Source organism: Athene noctua, chromosome Z (genome assembly GCF_965140245.1).
Source record: "Athene noctua chromosome Z, bAthNoc1.hap1.1, whole genome shotgun sequence".
Taxonomy (NCBI): domain Eukaryota; kingdom Metazoa; phylum Chordata; class Aves; order Strigiformes; family Strigidae; genus Athene; species Athene noctua.
Genome location: NC_134077.1, coordinates 42,921,986 through 42,946,917, shown reverse-complemented (window position 1 = coordinate 42,946,917; position 24,932 = coordinate 42,921,986). Strand labels below are relative to the sequence as shown.

The 24,932-nt window shown below is 39.3% G+C and overlaps 1 protein-coding gene across 9 annotated transcripts in view; it reads left to right on the top strand.

Moving 5' to 3' along the window:
- PIGG (phosphatidylinositol glycan anchor biosynthesis class G (EMM blood group)) overlaps positions 1-24,932 on the top strand; it is a 103,625-nt gene that overhangs the window by 42,586 nt on the left and 36,107 nt on the right. For 5 of the 9 annotated variants that reach the window (XR_012635493.1, XM_074931485.1, XM_074931483.1 and 2 more), the window contains 3 exons: positions 2,593-2,784; positions 7,359-7,668; positions 18,141-18,304. Coding sequence is in view for 7 of the 9 variants with exons in the window: in XM_074931485.1 (XP_074787586.1) it covers positions 2,593-2,784; positions 7,359-7,668; positions 18,141-18,304 (666 nt within the window). In the remaining 2 variants the exon portion in view is untranslated. Of the gene's footprint in view, positions 1-2,592; positions 2,785-7,358; positions 7,669-7,982; positions 8,079-9,234; positions 9,320-18,140; positions 18,305-18,848; positions 18,851-24,932 lie in introns of those variants that run through there. The other 4 variants (XR_012635492.1, XM_074931487.1, XM_074931486.1 and 1 more) reach the window with 3 other exon arrangements.

Below are 24,932 nucleotides of genomic sequence, written 5' to 3'. Positions count from 1 at the left end.
CTATTGCAGAGAGCAGCATGAAAGTAAACAATTAAAAAAGGCTTTATCCACATAAAATATCAATCGTGTACATTTATAGTTCCTTTCACTCTCCTTGTATTTGCAGTAGTGAGGTGAGGTCAAAGCAGTGGAAGGAGAGGTCTTTAATCTTCATTCTGATACCAGGAATATGAAAGTGTAGACCACAAGCTGTTACTGTAAGAACATATAGCCATAGCTCTCTCTTTTTTATTTTTTTTTTTATTTTCCTTCCTCTCTCCCCAGGTTCTCTCTCAGGAAACTATGGGTTCTTCACTTCCAATTTTATGGTTTGGGCAAAACCCATTACATTTCAGCTGAGATCAGAGTAGCATGCTCATGCTTGCATTTCTGAGTAGAATATCAAAATCATTTAGAGCTTTGCTAAGTGGCTGGACTCTGTGTTGAGGAACAACAGTCTCCTTCCACAATACATTCTAACTTAATATAGACTAGCTGTAAGAACTTCAGCTGGAAAAATCTTGGAACTGTAGATGATTTATGCTGACCAGAGTTCACTTGCTGTAAATCCTTTCATTGTTTCTTCAGCAAACTCTGTGAAACACTGGAGTAGGGTTTTTGCAAAAAATTTACATGGTCCAAAAAAATCCAAAGTGGAAATCACAGAAGACTGTTACCAGAAAACCTGGACACGAGCTGGATATAAACCCCTGTTCTAGCAGTCAAGAATGCACCATTAGTGACTGATGTGCACATGAGTTTGAACATCCCCTTCCTGTCTACTGGGCCTTCTCTGAGAATTTTCTTTCTTTTTTTGTGGAATTAGAATATGATTTCAAATGTTCATTGTAGAAAACTACAGCTGTTAGTGTCTTGTTTGATATAGCACCAGCAATTACTTCTTACAGGTAGGAATATTTTTTTTAAATTTTTATGTGTTGATATGTTAGATTTGCTGGCAGGAGTCTCTTAATAGAAGTACATTGACTTTTTTAGATGAAGTGACAAAGACGATGATGATGTGTGGTTACTTATCTCTGTTTTATCTTGCTCTCATACAAGGATCAGCCAAGGAGAATATAGCCTGAAAGCTTTTAAAATTTTCCACAAAGGTTCATTTGAAAGATGCAGTGGCTACTAAATTAGTTCTTTCTGTGCTGATCGTCAGAGATGGTGCATGCACTATCTTCACAGGTTGCTGCAGCTGTCCATTCACTGCTTCTACTCCTGTAGAGGAAGAACAATAGTGAGGAGAACATCAAGACTACGTTTTCTTTCCCATAGTCTTCAAGTTCTTTCCTCTACTGGCCTGCAGAGACCAGTGCATCTCTTGAGAGTCTTGTGAAGTTGTATGAAGCTGGGTCCTGCAGGGAGGACTGACAATTTTTCTGCCACATATCCTTTCCTCTGTGACTTTGCAAGCACAACAGCTGAAATAGCTATTGGTCAAACTCCTGATAAAGCATTTACTAGGGAATAGGAAAATAAATCTGTTTGAAGCAATATTTTGATTAAATCAAAGATAATACTGGAGTTTCATAAGTGCGATTTGAGTTAATGAAGGTAACAGCCCAGGCTTACTGTCAGTTTTCTGAAGTTAGTGATCTTTTATCCTGGCATTTTGAAGTGTGGGAGACTGAAGATGGAGCCCTTGGCTTTCACACTCTGTGTGATATTCTTAACAGAAAGTAAATCTAACAGAATTAGTGGTTCTAGGCCATTTGGGGTACTGGGAATATTTGCAGTAAGCATGGGTCAGCAATTCTGGATTACAGTGGGCTTTCTGAAATTGCATAGCTAGGTATAGTAGGGGTTGAGTGCAGATCTTTGCTTTACCCCATTACATTTTGCAGTTCTAATTGATATTGCTATAGATTTAAATACATTGGCAGCATGCTCAATGAAATGCTCTTGATTCTGTAATGAGTGTTATCTATTTAGGGTGTGTGGGAACAAACAAACTGTATCTGTAACTGTCTTGGCCATGATGCAAATTTTTTGTCTTTGTCTCTTGGACGTATTGATCCAAGTACAAGGTGTTGTAGTGGCGTAAGGGAATCATATTGTGCTAACATATTTGTGTGTGTATGTTTTAAACTATTTCTGGTGATTTTGGCTAGGTAATGTTTTGTATGGCTAAAATTAAACAAATTTAATACATATACAGTTATTTAAAAAGGGGGAATAATTCTAATTCTGTAGTGCAAAAACCTTTTCTGCCTTATGCTAGAAAATGAAATGCTGTAGTATAAGCAAAATGCACTCTTCAAAACACATAAATAACAAAACTCCAGTTTAAAAGCATTAGACCATTTTCCATTATGCAATATGCAGCTCAGTTTTTATATAACAGAGTAACTAGCATATGGTGGAACACAATAATTACACTTTTAAACATGCATGCTTAAATAGAAAACCTCATTAATAAAACCACTTTTAAAAAAATACTAAAGCATTTTATCAAACCTCTTGGAAAGCTCGTAACAGATGTCAGTGCAGGGATTCATTTGGAAATATAGTGCTGTAGCTGAGGCTCTGTCAAATGTGTTTAACAGTAATTGCAGTGGCTTGAAAGTGATTTTTGTCTATTTGTTTCACTGTTTTTTTTCCTAGCTCTGAACATAAAGCTGAACTCTCCTTCTTGGCTGCAGTCTCCCTATTTATGATCTTCTTTCTGGTTCAAAGAAGATGCTCCCTGGTTTCAAAAATTGCTATGGCACTTGGGCTTCTGGGAGTCTACAGTTACCGTGCAGCTATTGGGAATGTCGTGTTTCCATGGCAACATGACAGCAAAGATATTTCAAAGTAAGTTAACCGATATGTAACTCTATTTCTAGAGAGGTATTAACCATTTGGATATCAGGGAATAGGTGGAAGGGGCCATTATGTCTAGGCCTGAGTCCCATTCTTATGAGTAAAACTTATTTTGTAGGTGGCCAGCACTCAGTTTTTTGTAGTTTTGAGCTCTATGAAGTGTCTTTCAACACAGACAGATCAGAAGCCAGTCAGATAAGAATTAATGTGAGGAAAATCAATAGTCACGCCCGGTATTTTTTCTGCAAAGAAACTCCAAATGCATCATATCCTCTTGTTTTAAATAGATTTGCCGCATTTAGCAGAGCGCATGCCAAGCTCATTTAGCTACTTCCTAGTTTTGAAAAATGCCTAGGCAGTAATTGGGAGAGTTACTTTTCCATATCTTTTTTTTGCATGTGAGTGTTCTGTAATGTGTATGTATGTAATGTCCTTTCACGTTGTAACAAAATCCTCCCTGATGTCTAGGCTGTGCTGCACAGTGCATGCTAAGGGTTTTTATGCGGATGTTAAGTTTCTTGTAGAACTATTCTTTAACTGTAAGGAAGCTATTAGTTTTTTCACAGATCGCTACTTTTGGAATGTAACTAAGTGGCTTTTGTTTTGTTATGATACTTTTTACTGTTAGGTTATACCTAGCTCTGCAGACTCTCGTTTTTCTAAATGTCAGACAGCTGTGAAAAACTTCATAGTGTTAGTAGGATGGGATCATGGAAAAGAAGTTGTAAAAAAATTGTCTTCTGGATGTAATAAACTTTCTCTCGCACTCATTTTGAATTTGGTATGGATACAAATGGTTTCTGTTAGAGCTTCTTAATCAGTGGCCAGCGAGTCACAAGATGTGCAGAGATGGAAAAATCCTTGCAGGAGGTGGTCTTAAGACCTATCATAGATCAGATTTGCTAATGAGGCATGTTTTCTAACAAATATTTATATGTATGTGTATCTAGATATAATTACACCCAGTCTCTCCAAATATTGACGATAATTCTAATTGTATGCTAGTAGTAAGTTAATATTGTGTGCTAGTTCTGCTGGTTGTGAAAGTAATCTTTACTTAGTCTGAAGGATTTGGCTCTGTGTTTGAAACATACTTGATTTGCTTTGTGTTTGAGTAAAATCCTTGGAGAAGAATAGTGTCCTTGCAATAAGGAGAAAAATATTGCAATGTTGGACAGAACATTAAATACAGCAATTGAGCCACCAGTAAAATGCTATTAGAGAAATAAGTGGAATACTTAAACACTAAAGGCAAGCGTTTACTGGGAAATTGTTCATTCTATAGTCAGCATGTTGATCGCAATTGTATCAAGAAAGATACAGGCTTTTTGTGTTATTTCACCTTAAATAAATACTGAACTTGGTGATTTGCTTAAACTACGCCCAAGCTTCCAAGCTTTATATACGTCTGATTATATACTGGTTTAAAAGTTACTGTTGTGTTTCAAAGCTTTATAGCCTTTATATCCTCTATTACCTATTACATAGGTAAGTTGTTCAGTGAAAGCTGGTAGGGTAGCAAATGCAGGTTCTGTCCTTTGTGTCAGCATGTGTTCTGTGCCTAGGGCAGAAGTGGGGTGCAAGGCTCTTCCTGGATCTCAATAAAAAGGACCAACAACAAATGTGTAACAAGATAGCTGTTTTAATAAGACAGAGTAAAAATAGAAGTTTGAGTGCCTTCAAAGGCTGGGCACCTTGCTTTCATGCAGCTTCAAACAAACCCTAAGTGGATCTTCCCATGGCATGCTGTGGCATATGGGTCCCATCTGTGGAGAGGTTCTGCCTCCCTCCCATACCTTGGTGCCTTTTATTTGGTGTAAAAAGCCCGCAACCAACCAAACCAAAACAAACGCATGTACCTACTCTTGCCAGGTCAGAACATTACCTCTGTCATAACACCCACCAGCACACAACACATGCCAGCACAGGAGTTCCATCATGGTTCCTGGCAGCAGCTACTCATGCTAGCATGTGGATTTGTCAAGCCTAAAGTACAGGGCCTAGTAGAACAGACATGGTTTGCTCAAGATCACTAACTCCTCAAACACATTATCTTCGGCAAGGCTCCCAATACAGCATGTCAAAAAAGATGGTAGACACATGTTACTAGATTTCAGATGTTAGCTGATGTGTTGACATAGTGATTCTAGCTTACCTTTATTAGATGGCTGGTGTGATAAATGGTAAAAGCCTATATAAAGTGCCACCAGGAACAAAACTAGAACTTTCTTTTAAATATGTCTAGAGGTATTTTAGTGTATTCATAATATGGAATAGCTCTCGACCCAGGTTGCAATGTAGAGGTAGTTTTGTGTAATATGAAAAAAACCTGTAGGCAGCCACTGCATTTTTCATGCATAATGCTTTCTTCTTTAAGAGGGATAATCTTTGCTCTAAAATGCCCCCTCTCTGTACCCTTTACTGAAGATAATTTTTTTCTCTGAATATGACAACACTCTGGGAGGTGGATGAGGAAGAAGAGGCAGTTGAAGTGTGTCCTGTCTTCTGTGGCTTACACTAGGATAACCTTTAAATCAAAAAATGCAAAGAAGTAATTTGGCCTTCTGTTTTCCTTAGAGCTCTTTTTAAAAATTATAGTCTGTGCGATGAAAAAGATGAGCATATACCATAACAGCACAATAAAAAAAAAAAATAGTAGTGCATTTGCATAGAAATTGTTTTTTTAGTTTGAATTTCCATCAACTGGTTAATTTCAGTTTTCACTTAACTCATTTAATAGTGACAAATACCCAAAAATATTTCATAAAGTTTTACTTCTAAGTCAGACAAAGAAATTTGAATATTTAATGGTACTAGTTACATCAGAATTACCAGACATACTGAAAGGGGGCACTGAATTGCTTCATTAACCAGAAACACAGGAACTCTCTAAACTTTATAATTTTTTTCCTCCTAAAGGAAAAAGCCCATGGGCCTTACAGGGGTTTTACAAAGGCTTGCTATTTAAGGGAATAAAATAGTAAAACCCTTTACATATACCTTTAGGTATGATTTTGAACCTTTGATAGCTAAACCTCAGAACAGAGCACTGTATTCAGGTTCAGGAAGGCCTCATCATTATCGTGTGGTGGTTTTGCCTTTTTTCTTGGTTCTGTGGGTGCAAAAAGAGAACGGAACATGTATATACTTGTTTTTTCGTTCTATTTCCTGTTTGTGGAAAGGAAAGATTGAATTCAAGTTCATTTGTTAGTAATTGTTGAGAAGGAAGGTGACCTTCCAAAGACTGAAAAAATATCTACTTTAAAAGGAGACATTTATTTTTAGAAATTTCGACTAGTGGTGTTTTCTGTGGTAGGCTAGTTACACCAAGTATAACTGTGCTTTTACTATTTTTAGTGTCATGGTTTAATCCTCCGTATATTATTAAGTCTGGATGACTCAAGAATCCTCACTTTTGAGTGAATCATATTAACTTTGTAGGAGACCAGGTTCATTCACTACTTACATATAAAATGACTGGTAATCCTTAGGATAGCATATATTAAATTATGGAAAAAATGTGTAGATAATGTGTATTCTTATCTTTTGCAAGATAAAAAGTAGAGTTAAAACCACAAAATTTTTAATATGCTCATTTGGTGAACTCACCAAATATATATTGGATTACTATAGCTTTGCTCACACTAATATGATCTGTGACTTTTTTTTCCCCAGTAAACATAAGTGCATTCTGGTGGATGTCTGCTTTCAGTTTGTTCCTTGGGCCTTGCACTTCTAGAATAGCAGGTCACAGTTTTTAAGCTTACTGGTCCTTGTTCTTGTCAGCTTTTTGGACAAGATGCTGTGTTTCTTCAGAAGCCAACTTTCACTGGAAATGAAGAGGCCAGTGAATTTATATGTTCATTTCAGTGAACATAGGAGTAGATGCTAATTATGCTTACTACTTAAAACATTCAGGGTTTTTTTTTAGTGGATTGCTTAGGGATTTGAAAAATGTGTGAAGTTCCAAGGAACATGTGTAGCTGTGTAAGGTGAGAAAGTATCTGCAGTGTACAAAAATTTCAGATTGAAATAAAGATAATCAAATACTAACACTGTCTTTTTGGTCGGCTAAAAAGAAACATACATTTGTGTGAATGAGTTGTAAAAAGCACTGAACAGCATAAAGGGAATAGTCATTTTTATGTCAATTTAATTCCTGGAATAAAGTTTCCATATCACTCTAGGAGTATTTTGGGGGTAATTATTATTCATATTTATGTGAATATATTTATGGATCTAGATCTTGAATACTAATAACATAAATTTATTTTGGTTACATTAATTGACATACAATTTTATTTTTATATTTTAGGTTTTAGCAGAAGTTGTTTTCTTTGGTAAAGAAGATGAACCATTTTTAGAGTTTTTGTATTTAAGAAAGCTCTCTCATGAAATTGCCCAGTACTAGCCATAGGATTTAACCTTATCTGGCAGAGCTGCATTGGGTTTACACTCTCTTGAAAGACTTTTTGAACCTGTGAAGCAGATATTAGTAAATAGCTCATCTTTCTGTTTTATGTATTTATTATTTTTACCTTTTCTTTTTTTCATTTTCTCTTTAGGGGGATTACTGAAGCTCGTTTTGTTTATGTCTTTGTTCTTGGCATAGTCTTCACTGGCACTAAAGATTTACTAAAGTCACAGGTTGTTTCTGCAGAGTCCAGCCTGAAGAGTACAGGATTATGTGAAGTGTATAGTGGATTGGTTCTATTAGCAGCACTTCTATTTAGACCTCACAATTTACCAGTCTTGGTGTTTTGTCTGCTGATTCAGACAATGATGACGAAATATATCTGGAGACCTTTGAAATTTGATGCAGCACAGATTACTATCATGCACTACTGGTTTGGCCAAGCTTTCTTCTATTTTCAGGTAAGCTGAATACTCTCCCTGCTACAGGGGTGGGAGGGGGGATAGTTTTTGAAAGAAATATTGTCCATTGTGAGTAAAATGTCAACTAAATCTCAGAGTGGAAGAGTTTACTGAGCTCTCAGAAGGGTTCAGTTTCTAACTATTATTAATGTTTTGTTTTCAGAATCAGGGAAAGTTGCACACCTGCATAACTTATCCTCAATATAGATTTCCAAAAGTGTTAGAAATATCAGATACCTATGCCAGGGGCAATTTTGGTCTGCTAGTGGTCCTCCTAAGTACTGTTCTGATGATAATAAATTTTAAAATTTCAGCTGATAAAACACAGATGACTTTTTGTCCCTGATTCTTGAGGCTTACAAAACCTGTGTAGCACCACAATAGGTCTACATACAGTTTAATACTGAAGGTAAGTTCTGTGACAAGGTAATGTCTCTAAAAGAATCAAAACTAATTGCCATTCTTATATTCTTTTCTGAGGAGCCTTATTAATTTCAGTAATATAGTTCTCTGCATTGAATATAAGGTTGCAATTCACAAAAACTTTCCTTAGCATTGAAGCTGGACAACAGCTTCTTTCAGATTCTAATAATGTTGGAAACTTAGTGTAACAGACTGTCGTAAGAGGACCTTTGTTAAGTTGGGAGTCAGGTTGTTTATGGTTTAATTTCAAGGTGAGACCTGTGTTGGCATTACTTTTGAGGCATAACTGAGGATGTTAGAACTGTGGTCAGGCTTAGGGTATTTCCTACTCTGTTTCTGATCCTGTTAGTACTGACTGAGGATTGGTTTGACTTTGCTCTGAGAGTACATGTCAGTATAGGGAATTGCTGATGGGGATAAGCTCATCATGATTCATCCCTTCCTACCCAGTTTTCCTGCTCAGAGGATGTAACATTTCTTAGTTGAATGGCTTTTGCACGTCTTGAATGTTACTGCACATGCGGTCAGCACTCATTATGGCTTTCTGAGAGCAGCCCTTAGTGGGGTTGTCAAGAGCCTGAAGGCAGAGTACTCTCAGTACTGAGCTACCAAGCAAAAGCAGCTGCCATAAATTTAATGGTGGGTAGGCTGGCAAGAAAATTCTAGTTATGGAAAAGAGACATTTCCTCTACAAGTTTTTCCTTTGGAAGTAATAACTTACAGCATCATACAGATTTCAGAAAACTTAAGGATATTTTAAAAATTAGCTCTGACAAGGGACTGTCTTGCATATAGACATGCTCCTGAGTCATAGTATCTAAAGCTCAGAAAGGAGAAATTCTCCACTGCTTCGTTGTGAACCAGATTGCTTGATTGGTCTTTGTGCATCTCCTGTCATTCTTTAAGATCTGGACAATAAACGGTGATAGTTACGTATCAAAACTTCTGGTAGAAGCAGACCAAAGCTTTTTTCCTGGTGTTGTTTATCATGCTGGTTTATTATTAACTCCAAGATATGAAATAGAGCAGATCCAGATAAGGAGCTTAACATCAAATGTGTATAAACTCTAGCTTTGAAGAGACTCTTCTGAATTTAAGAATGGCTTAGCAAAAATTTGACAAATTCTTACTCTCTTTACACAGGGCCCTTTAAAAAATGTATCAATTTCTGAAGAACTTGCCAACAGTCTTTTGCAGATTTGTTTGACTGTCGGCTTGAAAAACCAAGGTGTGTGCCTGTTCAGCATGTGCAAGACAGAATAGAATGACAAATTAATTGAATTTTAGAAAGAACAGTTTTGATTGTGGCCTATTTCTCTATTTTCACTTTTCTCCTCTCTGTTTATCTCCATTTCTTTTTTAAAAAAAAATTATTTCAAAACATCCTAGACATGTTTCAAAAATAGAGAAATCAATTCTGCTAAGAGGGAAGGTGCTTTTAAGAGTCAAGACAGATGGAATTTTCTTCCACCCCCCACTCCTTGGAGAACAAGTTTTCAGTTCTGTTTAAGTACAGTCACATTAGATGCCCTTTCTAGTATGGAGATTGTTTGACCAAAATACTCTCCAGATGTTAGCTTTGTTCTTTTATTCTCTGATGAAAAAGCTGTTCTGCCAGGGTGGAAAGGAACAAACTGAATCTTACAAGGCTAAGAGGAGGGTTTTCTTGCCCTTCACAATTGAAAACAACTATCTGATGTGCAAAATAATAATGTAGAAAAGTAGAATGGTCAAGCTGGTGTTATGATCCAGACTGGGGGCCTAGGGAGTTGTAAAGGTTTTGTGATCCCCCCGGGTTATGACACTGTAAAAGAAAAGAAGAAAAGGAAATTAAAAGAAGGGGAGAGGGAGGGGAAGAGGGAGGAAGGGAAGAGGGAGGAAGGGAAGAGGGAGGAAGAGAAGGGGGAAGGGAAGGGAAGGGAAGGGAAGGGAAGGGAAGGGAAGGGAAGGGAAGGGAAGGGAAGGGAAGGGAAGGGAAGGGAAGGGAAGAACAAAGGAAGGGAGAGAGAGGGGGAGTCAGAGAATCCAGATTACCACCTAGGTTCCAGCATTGTCTCACATCTGGTAATCTTGGGTGGTGTGTGCACACCCAGCAAAGTTTTGTGTGCCTTTTTGAGTACATCTTAACAGCTCATTTGCATACTAGACAAAGAGAGGCAGGTATTCCACAAACTCATTTGCATGAGAGAGAAGCAAAAGGCGGAGCATGGGTTCTGTGCACGTTTTGAGGGGGAATTGGGTGCATTGACCTTTTTGTCCAGTTGAGTCGGTGGTCATCATATCCCTGTACCACCTTTACCTCTTCTTCAGTGTTTGTTTCTTGAATAATTTCCCAGCCTTTAGCTCCATCTGGTGTTGAGTGTTTTCTCTGTTATCAATCTTCTACCTCTTCTTCAAGGCTACAGTCATAAATTAAAGTATAGGTATTAGCGTGAACATATGGTTTTACTCAGTCTGTGTCTCCCCCCTTCGAGGCTTATCTAGAGAGTTTGGCTATACAACTGCAAGGGAGTGGAGCCATGCCCCCTTTGATACACTCTTTGCTTCGCTAGGCAGATAATTCATTCCTTGGACTAACCACAAAGGCCACAGTTTGTCCTTGGGGCATTTTCTGTTGATGAATGTTTGAGTCATTAACTACATCAATTCCTCACAGCTAGTAGCTCATGAAATTACAAAGGCTACAGGGATCCCTAAAAATCTAATTAACGCTATCTCTTTCAATTGGTAAATTCCTCCCAGTTTGTTCTGAAAATAGGTTTTCCTTCTGGGACTGTAGATCAAGGATGGAAGAAACTTCTTCCAGAATTTATGTTTAATTTCATGCTCTTGGTATGTAGGTTTGCTCAGTATGTAGCATTCTGATGGGTAGTGACTGAGGGAACTGGGGGGGTTTGGTCTGGAGGAGGCTGAGGGGAGACCTCATGGCCCTTTACAACTACCTGAAAGGAGGTTGCAGAGAGCTGGGGATGAGTCTCTTTAACCAAGTAACAAGTGACAGGCCAAGAGGGAATGTCCTCAAGCTGCACCAGGGCAGGGTTAGACTGGATATTAGGAAGTATGTCTTTCAAGAGGTCGTTGTTGGGCGTTGCAATGGGCTGCCCAGGGCAGTGGTGGAGTCCCCATCCCTGGAGGTGTTTAAGAGTCGGATTGACACAGCGCTGAGGGATCTGGTGGAGTTGAGAACTGTCATTGTGAGGTTAATGGTTGGACTTGATGATCTTCAAGATCTCTTCCAGCTGAGATGATTCTGTGAATGGCACTACCAGAGAAAATTAAAAACCTGGCAACCTGCAAAACCCACTTCTCATTAATTTTCTTGAATGTATTTAGGTTTCTCCTTCTTTTTCCTTCGAGTTCAGAGTCTAGAGCATGAATGACTTGCTGCAAGGAAAAAAACCTGCTTGGTTTGTGTACCTTAAAATCAGGATTGAAGTGTTTTATTGATTTATTAGTGACATATAATTAACTGTCAATCATATATTAATGGCACTTGATTAACTGGCAGTCACTGAACTATAGATATGGGATCCATGCCAGATATGCAGCAGATGAACACTCACCAATTACTTTGCCATTTAGTATACCTGATTTGAAAAAGATCTAGCCCTCTAGCCCCCACCCCTGCACTGGGACACCCCCCGCCTCGCTCTCAGTCACACAGAAGTAACCTCCCCTTCAGCTGTGTTACAAACTCTCTCTTCTTAGCGCAGTTCAGGTTTCCCTGTTTGCTCACATGTCTTGTGACAGATGCAGGCACTCAGACTTTAAGTGTTCATGGGTATCTCAAGAGTACCATAGATGAGTGACCTCAGGAGAAGCCATAGATGATTTTGTGTGTTTATGTACACTTTCCAACTCTTCCATACTCTGAAAGTACCTATACTTCTTATGATGTAGCTTTCTGGCTTAGTAACAGACTTTAATTGTTTGAATAAACCATTAATTTTTTTTCCTTTACCTTGTGGGAAAAACAAGAAGATCTTTGTTTGGTGATGACTTTCAGATCCTGTCCTTACTTCTATGCCTTCCAGTGAAGATACACCATTCTTACTGAGTAAACTGCAGGTGTCCCAGATTTAGCAACTAATTGTCTTGGCCATGACTGAGGTCTTACTTCAGACAGAGTGTTACCATTTGTTCTCAAATACTGAATAATCATTAAGGAAGTACATCTGGGCTGTTTCTGCTGGAGAAGTCCATCAAATTCTCAACTTCAGTATTGACCTCTGTTCAGCCTGCCTTGGTACCAGATAGTCATTTACTACTTCTGGAGCGAGCGGTATCTATGCTTGAATGCTAGAGGGAAGGTGTGAAGGAAGCACAACTGTATTACTAGGCACAGTGTGCACTGCTGGCATAGATTTAAATGTCTTCCCTGACTTCCCTCAAATTTTGTAGTTACTAGAGCTACCACTATTAAACTGTATGGATTCAGAATGGTGCTAGGTTTTTAATTTCCAGAGAGGAATGCAAAAATAATAGTGGGTTTATGATTGAAATACAGAAATTGAAAAAGACTGAAATTTGTTGTTGATCAGATTAGATCGTAAATTTAAACTGTGCTAGCTAAATGAGGAAGGAGAAGATAAATGTAAACGTAAGTATAAAACACTTCCATCTGGAAATAGGAGAGAGATTTTGAGAACTACTTTTTGCATGTCCTGGTGTGATTATGAGGTGAACAAGACTTACCCATGTTGCTGAGCCTTTAATAAATCTTGGTAGTCAAGAGGGTATGTAATGACAAAAGCAGGGACTCTGTCTAGCTAAGTGTGGAATGTAAGTGATAGCCTTGTTCAGGGTAGCATATTGAATGAGGCAGTGTTTTTTTTAAAAAAAATACTGTAGGGTCCTTTAAGACTTTATGAAAGTATAGCTGTGAAAATCCTAAGTGTACACAGTAAGCCAGGTTCATAGGAACAGATGCTATTTTTCATTAATCAATTGGTATAGTTGATGAAAAAAAAATGAGGTGCCTAAGTATGGAAGCTAATGTTTTGATCTTAAGAAAACAGCCCAAATTAAGTACAGGTTGAAAACAAATGCCTTGAGCTTACACTTGGTTTTGCGTTCCATCTTCACCTGTGTCAGGGACCTGAGTGCATCTCCTGTCTAGGCATTTAGTTTAGCAGAGTTCAAGGTTATCTCCTTCACTGAGAGGAACTGTTGAGAGAAAAGCTAGAAGGAAGGGCCTGGCCCACTTTTCCTTTGGGACCCACTTTTAATCTGATGCTTTACTGCCTGTGCTGTGTCACAGCTGTGTAAGCAGGTATGTCTGTGCCTGCCCCATACCTTCTTGATCCTGACCTGGACCTGGTGGCTGGGCTTCCTGGCCTAATCTTGGACCTTGAACACCAAGTCTAATGACTTGCTGTGTGATCCCTGGACTGCATCTGGCCCTGAACACTGTCTCTGGATCTGTTCTTGCCCTGGACGTGCCCCTGAGCATTCCCAGTCCTCCTGATCTACTGCTCTAACCTGCCTTGTTTTCACACTTCCCAGCTTACCTTCCCCCTGCAGAACAAGATGGCTCTTGACAATGTGAACCTAAAAGGTAAATTCACTCAACAGTTGTAACTTACATGGGAAGAGTAGACATTAACTTGTTTTTCCATCCATTTTAGCAAGATTTTTGTGAATAGTAAGCAGTGGAAAAGGTTGCCTACACAGGTTGTGCTGTGTTCATGCTTGGAGGTTTTCAGAGCTTGGCTGAATAAAGTCCTGTGTTATTTATATGAAGCTAGGTAAAAACAATTCAATTTTTAGTCTTGTTTTACTAATTAGGATCTTTGCTTTATTTATTGCTTTGTGTAAATTGATGAAGATAAGCAAAATTGAAAATATTCCAGTACTGTTAAACAGATAGGAAATGAATACATTTAGTCAGAACACTACTTACTTGTCAAGCTTGAGAACCTCTTGATGAATTTTTCAACAAGCTCGAATGATTGATTGTTTTCTCCTAAGGTCTGAGTTGTCCACATCTCATAACGCATCAGTCACTTCCCAGAAGGATAATATATATTTATCATTGCTACTTGGTCTGCAAATGTGGTGAGAATAGAAATAAATGTAGTGGTTGTTTCTCTTAACTATAGCAGCTCCTAAAAAATTTATGTTGCTGTAAGTATTTCTTAAAATATTTTAGTTATCTTGGATGAAAACTCATAAATGAACAAAAATCCCATGTATTTATTAGTCTTGTAGTTTTTTATTCCCATCCTTAGAGCAGTATACATAAGAGGAGAAAGAGAATACAGTCTCAAAGCCTTTAAAACTTGTTTATACTTTCTGGTATTTTTTATCACTGGAGGAGAGTAAAATAGGTTTGTACATTTTCAGAATCATATCTAATTCATCTTGTCTCTAGGTAGAGAGATGGACAGAGTGACAAGTGGCTTATAGCTTCCTTCTGCTGTGACTTCAAAGCACTGTAGGATAATTCACGTTGGAGAGGACCTCAGAAGGCCCACAGTTCAACCCCATTCTCAGAGCAGCATCAGCTGTGAGGTCAGCCCAGGTTACTCAGGGTCATGAAATCTCCAAGGATGGACATAGCAGAACTTTTCTAGCTAACCTTTTCCAATTACTTCATTTTTTCACCTTAAATTATTTGCTTCAAATAATTAAAAGAAATTCCTCATTCTAATTTTGTTTATAGAATTCCAGTTACTAGAAAGGCATAAAGTTATGTGAAGGGCTCAGCGGAAGTGCAGTAACAGTCTGTTGTGTTAAATTAGTTGTTAAACAAGCCAGAAGCACATCAGTTTTGTCTTGCACCTCTGTACTTCTCTGTTCAGTAAGAGTCATTGAAATACTGCAGGTAATAGCTCATATTCACTGAATGATGTGGTATCTGAAAAGTTTTCAGAAAAATCATTGCAGCTTTGAAGAGAGTTTTAGATTGTTTTCATTACTGTCTATGGAAGGATTCTCCTCTGTTACTGTAGCAAATATGCTGGGTAGTTTCTCTAGACAATGTTCTTATATTTGTGCTTCGTTGACCTACATTGTGATGGATTATCATGGAATGCTTTTATGCAATAGCGCGTTGTCTCCTGTCACTTTCTGCCCTTGACCACAATAAGTTATTGCAGTGTGTGAAATATTTAAGTTAAAAAAGCAGACACTCTGAATTGTCAGTTATTTATGTATTATGTGGAGTATTAGAAGTTATAAGCTATGAAAATTCAGTTAAAATATATGAATTACTGTTGTGGTTTGAACTCAGCCAGCAGCCAGATGCCACATGGCCAGCCCTATGAAATAGGGGAGGGACAAAAAGAAGAAAATTCGTAGGTTGAATAAAAAGAATTTACTAAATATAACAAGAGAATGACAGGAACAATAGTGAGTCCAAAAGAAATGGGTAAAATGCAGCAGTGGCTTATGGAGTGCAATGACCCACAGCAACACATGACTGGACTGGACCCCAAAAACGGCCATGCCAGAGCAAGCCCGCATCCACCTCTATGTTCGGGCATGACATCACATGGGATGAAATACTCCAGTGATTGATTGGGACCTGGCCCTCCAGCTGTGCTCCCTCTCAGCCCAGGGAAAGTTAACTCTATCCTGGTCAAAACCAGGACAATTAGTCTTGGAAAAAGATATCTCGTGAAGAAAAAATGCTTACTACTGCTCAGCAGGGCTCTTCCAATAGCAGCTGTGGCCATCTATGAGGCTCAGCAGATTCCTGGTGAGAGTAGGGTGTTTGGACACTTAACATCCAGTGTGGTTGGAATTGTGTGTGGACCCAAGTGTGCGTCCTTTGCTCTCCTTGTTCTACAGCTACATCACTTTAAACAAATTCAATGATAGGTGGAGTGAGCCCTGTGTGAATGGAACCAGAGCGAGTTGGGGAGAAAGTGGAAATCACTGTTCCTTCCTCCTGGTTCCTTCCTCTGCCCTCACTACTTTCCAGAGAAAAGTACATCTTTTTGCCCTTTGTGCAAGACCAGGGACATGTACTTGCAGGTGCTGCATTTGTTCTTGCTTATTCTCACATGCAGTGGGAGGGGCAGTTGCCCCATGGTGCCAGGGTTTAACCATGTGTATGTGCAGGTGGAGCAAAGGTCAAGAGACCTTTCAGCTCTTCATGAGATGAGCATGATTGCCTGATGTCTCAGCTTTCCTACTTGGCATGCATCATGCAGAGGAGAAGCAGAGGAGAGAAAATAAGTAGATGAGATGGGGACCTGTTGCTGTGGACAGGGATTTGAGGAAAAGAGAACAGGTTCTCTCCCTACCTGACCCTGTCAAACTTTTGTTTGTTGAAGAGCAGCACCCTGCCGTGTGCCCAGAGTGCTGCACCTGACCTTCCTGCTGTTGCCATGTCCTCAGTCTATATTACTTAAACCTGAGGAGGAGCCTTGTTTTACAGCTTGCTTTTCTAGTCTCATCTTACAGGTTCTGGGGTACAGATATGCTTTTTCTTTAGCTGCTTGTCATTGGTTATGTTTTGCACTGCTCCTGTCATTGCTGAACATTATACTCAATGCATAACAATGATTTATTACACTGGGACAGTGTAACAATACTACAGCGGTGCATGGTGAGGGGCAAAATGAGAAAGACTGACAGTCATAAGTCAAGATGTTTCTGCTATACGGTATCTTGGTAAAATCCATACTTTACTGCCCCCTTACAGCTTCAGGCTCCCCTTGCATTCTGGGGCTATCTTCACGGGGACAGTGACTACTGATAAGAAGCTCTGAATAGTTCTGTCAACATGGATGGCTTTTTCCTCCTCAGATTTTAAAGCTGTTTCACAAGCAGGATTTTTGCCATCCCTGGTGCCTACCTGAAAAAAACTACCCATTTTTTGTGCTTCCCTGTGTGCTCTGGATTTCATGGGCAGCCCAATCATGATAGCACTTCCACACTGGGTTAACTTGCAGTTCAAGAAGACTGCAATCCCTAAGGTGGGAGGAAGTCAGGTTGGAGAGAAAATAGAGCCACCACTGCTCATAGGTCTGCTGGAACTGGGCCTGAGGCTATCAGTGCTGGCTGACAAGCTTTACATTTGTGTTGTTCTGGAATTCTGTAGGGCAGAAAGGAGAATTTGATGGCTGTAAGATACCAGTGCTGTAGAAACTGATCTGCTTTTCCAGTTATGGTAAGAATATCTGAGAGTTTTTGCAGTGGTCTGAGGTAACGTATCTGTGACCTGTTAAACTAAGAAATATTCTGTCTTAATAAGGGGGTATGTTTGCTGCTTTATGTATTTGAGTAAAATTAAATACTTGGGCATTTTCAGTTGAAAATACTTCCTTAAGTTTTATATTATCCCTTGTAAATAACATCCCTAAATATTATTTAGTGGTCTTAGTCACTGAAAAAGAAAACTAGGTAAAACATACAAGTCTTGGGCAGGTCTTGGTACTTTCATTGCTCTATGTTCCTTGAGGTTTTCTAGGTTTTAAATGTCTTCTATTGACGATTCAGGCTATCTAAGGCTGACTTCTGGCCTATTTGAATGCAGTCTGTTGTGGTGTAGAGACTTGTGAAGCAGAAACCTCTGAATTTTTCTGTCTCAGTTTGGTTACATTGCAGCAACTTAAGTCCTGGGGCAGGCAGGTGGGTAGTGTAGTGTTCCACTACCGCTCTAAATTAGAGCCCTGTTGTCTCTAAGGGCAAGAAATATTTATTTCCTGGTGTAATTTTAGGCAGCAGGCCTTAAGTCTTGGGTTTGAACCATGTGTGCTGAAAAACACTTTTTTTCATTATTGTGGCTGAAATCAGCAAGTGTAGCTGCTTGCTCTTTTTTGGATGTAATTTATTTAACAACAGACATGTTAATTTGCAGACAAAATAAGACAAGCGAAAGATCATGCTGTTTATACCTTCATTAGTCTGTAAATCCTAAATAGAAGCTCTTGTTTGGTAAGCTGCTTTATTGAAATTCCCATGTAAAGAATATGGCTGTACTGTAAAGTGGCTTAAAGAGCAAGTCTTTAACTGCTGCAATAATTAAATGTGTTCAAATGTATTCTAAATGTTCTCTGGAGATACTTGAATCTCTACTTTTTCATTCCTATTTTCAGGGAAATTCAAATGGCATTGCTACTGTGGATGTTTCAGCCGGTTTTGTGGGACTAGAAAGCTATGTGGAGATACCAGCTATTTTCCTTACAGCGTTTGCAACGTATGCAGGACCTTTGCTTTGGGCCATTCATCTGCTGTGCTACTTGAGTTCTGAAGTTAGAAGGTAATTATGCTTTGAACTAAAGTAATGCTCCTCTACATACTGCAGCTATAAATACCATCCATATAGAGTGTACTTTTTCAAACAAATGGTTTTGTTCACATATTTTTTTTCCATGAAAGTTATTTTTCTATTAAGAAAATGCATGTTCTTTTTTTGTTATGTTTGTATCAGCTCACTCTTCTAGTTTGATTTTCTCTGCAGAAGTTTTGCACTGGGTATATATGTGCATGTTTTACTAATTTTGTTTCTTAATGAGTTGTCATTTACTGTCCTAAATTACTTAAAATTTTATTGTGTTTTGTTGTAACAGCATGTGCTGCCTAAAAACACTCTTCTTGGAAATTACTAAGTAGGAGACCTGAGAAAGACTTTTTAAAGTAATAGAACAGAACTCAACTAGCGTGCTGTTCTTTGAATGTCTCTCCTTGTTTGACATAGTGACATACAAAGTTTTATAAATAAAACAGATTTATTGTATGTTACTGATTATTGCAGTCATCTGTAGCTAAAATATTTGTACGTTTGGGTATCTTGTGTAGCAGAGGGGTTAATGTAAAGTGAATTAATGCATTTGGAATTTTAAGAAGACGTAGTTGGAAGATGCTTATATAACTTAGAGCATGCATGTAAAATCCAGTTGGACTCTCTAGTATTGCATGTAACTAATCCAGGGCATTCAAACTGAGGTACAGTATGATACAGCATGTTAAAATAGAAAGAGGAGTTCTAAATTCCATATTATATAATATTAGTGCAGAAAATCAAAAACTTCATATATTTTTGCAGAAATAACATTTGATAGTGATTAAATACTTATCATCCCAGAATCTTTTCTGTTACCTGTGAAATTTAAATGTACTTTAAAAAACAAAACAAAGCAAAAAAAAAAAAAGTGGGGGGTGCTACAAAATATTGCAGCAGGCTTGGCAGGTGGGATTTTAGATTATCACAACTCTTTGCTTTATGCATTGTCATCCTCTACATTGCATTATGCATTATCATTTGCAGGGTGTCATCTGGTCTAATCCAATTGGTGCTTTTTGTTTTCTGGCTTCTCTCTTCTCCTTTTGCTTGTTTGTTTTGGGCTATACCTACACTGTGAACTTGTGTTGGTATGTGTGTGTTCATCAGAGGTGTAAGGAGATGAGATCACCAGCTGATGAACCTATGTAGACTAGTGGAGGCTTCTGAACCAGGAAGGGCCTGTTCTGACAGACTAAATTCCTGCACAGTCTTTATGTCTATTGCTCCATATTAACAGGCACTTTTAACAGGTAGAGTTATTATTCATCTTATTCACTGATTTGCCTGTCTGCTATATTGCTCTCTAAAGTTATCTAGCACTCTCTACTTATTGGAGTGGAATTATGCATCCCAGTGCTGGGCCACTGTATTGCTCCAGTGATGCAATCCTTAGTGTATATTGAGACTCACTGTAGAACATGACCTCTTAGTCTGAGGCCAGCTGCCTTAAAGTCATCTTTGGTCTTATGTAGACTGATACCGTCTAAGTACTGGTCTTTATGTATCATGCCTCTGAAAACCAGCCTTTTCTCTGTTCATTCGGGTATTTTTTTGCTTCAGGAGATGTGGAATACAGTAATTATTGATGTCTGGATTTGTATAAGCACACAAACCACTTTGCTGAATTTTCCTTACTACCTGGTGTCAAACTCAGTTTTGTTTCTAATGCTTCTCAGTTTAGCTTTAGTTACTGCTTTCCTCCATCAGTACATTTTCCCAGTATCCAAGCTCTTCAAGTTTTCTCCATTCTTTTAACTCTTTAAAAAAAGTTACCATGTACTTATAAAAAGCCCCATTTCTTGTCTTCTAGTAAATATGTGACCCATGACCCTGAGTATTACTTAGATTCTATTAATCTACTGTATTTCCTAATTCCTTTATATCTCTCCCATGCTTTGTTTAAAATAGCGTTAGATAGTTTCACTGCTCACATCCATGTTCCTGTGCTGTTGGGTTTTTTTTAGCAGTCCCACTTTCCATTCTTCATTAGCACATTGTAGGTGCTTTGGAGCTGGAGCTTTTTGCTCGTGCTTGGAGGACGCCAAGCACAGTGGAGTAAACTGTCTCAGTGCCATTGTCTGGGGAGGGAGAGGCAAAGACTAAGAGCTCCCATAATGTTTTTAAAGAGCTGAAGTTTTAATGCTGTTTAAACCCTAGACTGAAGACTGTGATAAACACTAACATACAGTGAAGAGAAAATGATACCATATAGCATGTTTTTTGAAAGTTCTTCCAGTAAAATAATTAAAAAACTTTCTGTAACAAAATCTTTGAGGATTGGTACTTGTTTAGTATTGTTTCAAATAATGTGCCTCTGTAATAGTGTTGGTTGTTCTGATGTTTTCTTGGTTGACTTTTTGCAGATTAAAAGCTCAGCAGTAGTGTTGCCAGGTACAGTGCTGGTTTAAACCGCTCTCAAGTGGGTAGCTGTGACCTGTAATACACACATCACTTATGTAAGTAGATGCCATCAAGCAGCTTGTGGCAATAGCTATTTTAAGGTTCATTTGGGTCAACTGGTGTCGTGGTTTGAGCCCAGAGAGCAACAGAGTGCCATGCAGCTGCTTCACTCACCACTTCCCCCCAGGAGAATATGAAGCAAAAGGCTTGGGAATCAAGATAAGGACAGGAAGGAGGTGGCTTACCCGTTACCATCACGGGAAAAAGACAGACTTATTAGGAGAAGAAAAAAAAGAACACCACTTTAATTCAAACATTAAGACAACACTTGACAGAGTGGGATAGTGAGAAACACTGCCACGTCTTAAAAACACCTCCCCCCATCCCTTCCTTCTTCACAGGCTCAGTTTTATTCCTGATATCTCTACCTCCTTTTCCCAGCAGCATGGGGGCAGGAAATAGGAGATTTTTGGTCAGCCTGCCGCTCCTGAGGGGAGGAAAGCACTCCTCTGCATTTTCTTCCCCTGCTCCACATGGCTCCCCTCTCACAGGAGACAATCCTCGTCAAACTGTCTCCAGCATGAGTCTTTGCCCCAGGATGCTCTGGCATGGGTCACCTCTGTGTGCAGTCCTCAGCACTGAACTACAACAGCAGGGGTGGCTTCTCCCCTCAGAGTCCTGGCCTCTAAGTGCAGCCATCTGCCCTGGTGTGGGGTTCTCCACAGGCTGCAGGTCAGCCTCTGCTCCACTGTGGACCTCCATGGATGGCAGGGGGTTCGCTCTGCCATCTTGCTATAGGATACAGGAGGGCTCTCTGCTCTGGTGCACCTCCTCCCACTTACCTCGTGTTCACATAGGTGTCCTTCTCATAACACCTCCTCATCTAAGTCCTAACCCCATCTCAGGTTCCCCTTCTGAAATACATTATTGCAGAGGTGCCACCACCATCACTAATTGGCTGAGCCTTGGCCAGAGGTGTGTCAGACCTGGAGCCAGGGGAGCTTTCAAGAAGCTTCTCATAGGGGGGCACTGCTGTAGCCCCCTCCCCTGATACCAAAAAACCTGCTACACAAACCTGCCACACTGGTAGGGTCGTTTCCTCTACAGAACACTGCATGACTCTGGACTGGAATCTCTGTAGCTGTTGGGACTTGTTTAAATTGGTATGTTAGGGTGCTCAGAACTTGGTCTGTATGATGTTTTTTTTACTCTTGTGTTTTGCTGTTGCTAGGCAAATTTCATTGTGCTGTTGTCAGTCCTTGGAGCCAAAGCTGAAACTGCAGAAGACAGGTTCAGTTTCGTCATGTGTTTTCTTAAGTGTATGGGAGACTGAGCTTTTCAAAAAAGTGCTGGATGCTTTAGAATGGTCTTTATGAATGCTTCTTATTAACTGTTTTATAGGCAATATGCCTTGCTCAGTGAAATTCAGATCCTTTCCTTTTTTTTATATGCGTGCACGATGAATATCCTTTCCTCTGTAAGATAGAAAGGTCTAAAAGGATCCAGCTGCTCTGTTTCTTTGTAGTATGCTGAGTAGGTCCTGTTAAATTGCCACAGGCTGTCGATTCCTGACCCATCCTGGTACATTCTTAGCTGAGTGGATATGCCCTGAACTGCTCAGCAGTGCCATTTTCAGCAAAGTCCTTAACATCCTGCTGCCTTAGAGCTGTTGCATCTGAAGAAGTTGACCTGGACAGGGAAGCCTGACTTCAGTGCTAATTATCTTTTTTTATAACAGCCACTTAGCAGAGCCCATGTAATTTATAGTTGCATCAGTTGGGTTGACTTACCAGAGCTTCTTGCTGGAGCTCTTAGAAGCTGAGCTCCACTGGGGCATCACTTTCTAGGGGAAAGTACAAATGCATATCCTTCCCTCTCTCTGCACTTTGCATTTACGAAATCACAGAATACTTGGAGTCTGGAATCCAACTCTCCAGGAGGCTCAATCAGAGCAGGTTCCTCAGGCCTATGTCTAGTTGTTTTTTGAGTATCTCCAAGGATGGACATTCCAGCATCTGCTTGGGTAACCTGTTCCAGTGTATGGCAATGCTTGCAGTAAAACAGTTGTTTTCTGATGTTTAAGGAGAATTTGTTGTATTTCAGTCTGTGTCCATTGTCTTTCATGCTTTCACTGAGCACCACTGAGAAGAGTCTGGGTACATCTTTACTTCTGCCTAGATATTTATGAACATTGGTGAGATCCCTGCTTTCTTGAGGCTAAATAATCCCTGCTTTCTCAGCCTCTCATTTTATATCAGATGTTCCAATCCCTTCATTATCTTTGTGACCTTTCAGTGGACTTGCTCCAGTACACCCATGCCTGTCTTGTCCAGAACTGGATCCCGAACCCCAGATGTGATCTCACCACTGCTCAGCAGAGAAAATGATCACCTTCCTCAACCTACTGATTCTACTTTCCTTCCTACAGGCCTGGATTCGCTCAGAGGAACGTTGCTCGCTCATGTTCAAGTTGTTGTTCACCAGGAACAGCCTGTGTCCTTCTTTGCCAAGTTGTTTTCCACATGGTCAGCCCCCAGCCTGCCCTGGTACATGGGTGTATTCTTTCCCAGGTGCAGGATTTGGCCTCTCCCTTTGTCAAATTTCTAGAGTTTCTTGTCAGCCCACTTCTCTAGACTGTGAGGTGCAGCAGACCCATCTACTGTATGAGCCACTTCTCCCAGCTCTATATGGTGTGCAGGCTTGCCAACGGGCACTGTCCCATTCTCCAGGTCATTAATGAAGGTGTTAAACACTGTTGGCCCCAGTGTCAAGCCCTGGAGCTGATTGCTAGTTACTGGCCTCCACCTGGATTTTGTGCTGCTGATCACAAACAACCCTGTGAGCCTGGCATTTCAGCAGTTTTCAGTCTACCTTACACTCTACTTTCCTAGCTTTGATTGAATCAGTTTGTCTGGGAGGATGTTATAGGAGATGGCATTAAAAGCCTCCTTGTGGGGTGAAAGTGCATTAGATACATGTAGCCCATGTATCTCTGGCCAATATGGTTAAATGGAGTAGAAGATAAGGAGGTTTTGAAATCATACATTTTCTGTGGAAAAGTAGTTGGAACTCCTTAAACAATTTGCTTCCATCTGGTTAAACACATGCAACTATAAAATTTTCTCCTCATATAGAAAGGTGAATATGTTTCTAAAATAATTAAGTGGCATGTGGTAGACAGTAAAATGGATATTACTGCCACTTTTAGTTCTTCAGGCTTTCCCAAGAAACTTGGCAGCTTAGATGTAAAATTGTAAGAACTCTTTGGCTTCAGCCTCCATGGAAACTGCAATAACTCTTGAAACTATTTCTGAGCAGGGAGTACTGATTAAACTGATAACTGAATTTAAGCAAGTATTCTGTGTGTGACCTGCATAAATTCCAGAGAGCACCTGATTCTTGTAAAGGGTAGTTTTTGCAGTGACTGTTGTATTGATCTGAAGTAGAACTTTGGATTTTGGGATCCTTGTGACAGGGAAAAGGGCCATGTTATTGGGTAATATGACCTATATTATATGACCTCATTGTGCAGTACACTCAGATTCAGTTTTCAAGCTCCTACCAAAACAAATTGTCATGTGGGTGACATTCACAATATTGTGTAATTACCACTCTGTAGCTAGGCATCGTGATAATTTTCAGATTACTTGCACATTGGAATCTGTATTTTAGTTGGTTTAGTGGGTGAACTGGTGGACATTTCCTAGCATTAGAAAGCTGCATACTTATTGGCTTGTCTTCCTTAGTGCTCAAAACTTCTAATGGTGCTTTCATGTTAAATTACTTTCATGTATTGAAAATGGAAGTTATGCCAAACAGGAGTGTTAATAATTGCAAAACATTTTGGTTTGTGACTTTGTTAATGCAGAATGCCAGCACAACAAACTGAAGTTTTGCTGGGAATTCTTTTATAATGCTGATCTAAAAAGAATTAGGAAGGCATGCTAGCTAAAGGAATTTCAGCAGTTAACATCAGCTTTTGCCATCTTCAACCTTATGTGTTTGGTTCATTGAGTCCCCTGTTCACAATCCATGTTAATACATTAATCCTTCTTTCTGACTTAAGCTGGACATGCAGTGAGTGTTTCAATATACTTTTTCTATTTTTTTCTTTGAGTCTCAGGTAGAAAGTCAGCCCTCCTTAAAGAAAAAGGAACAATCCAAACATTTTTCCATGAAACCTTCATTGTTTTACATAAGTAGT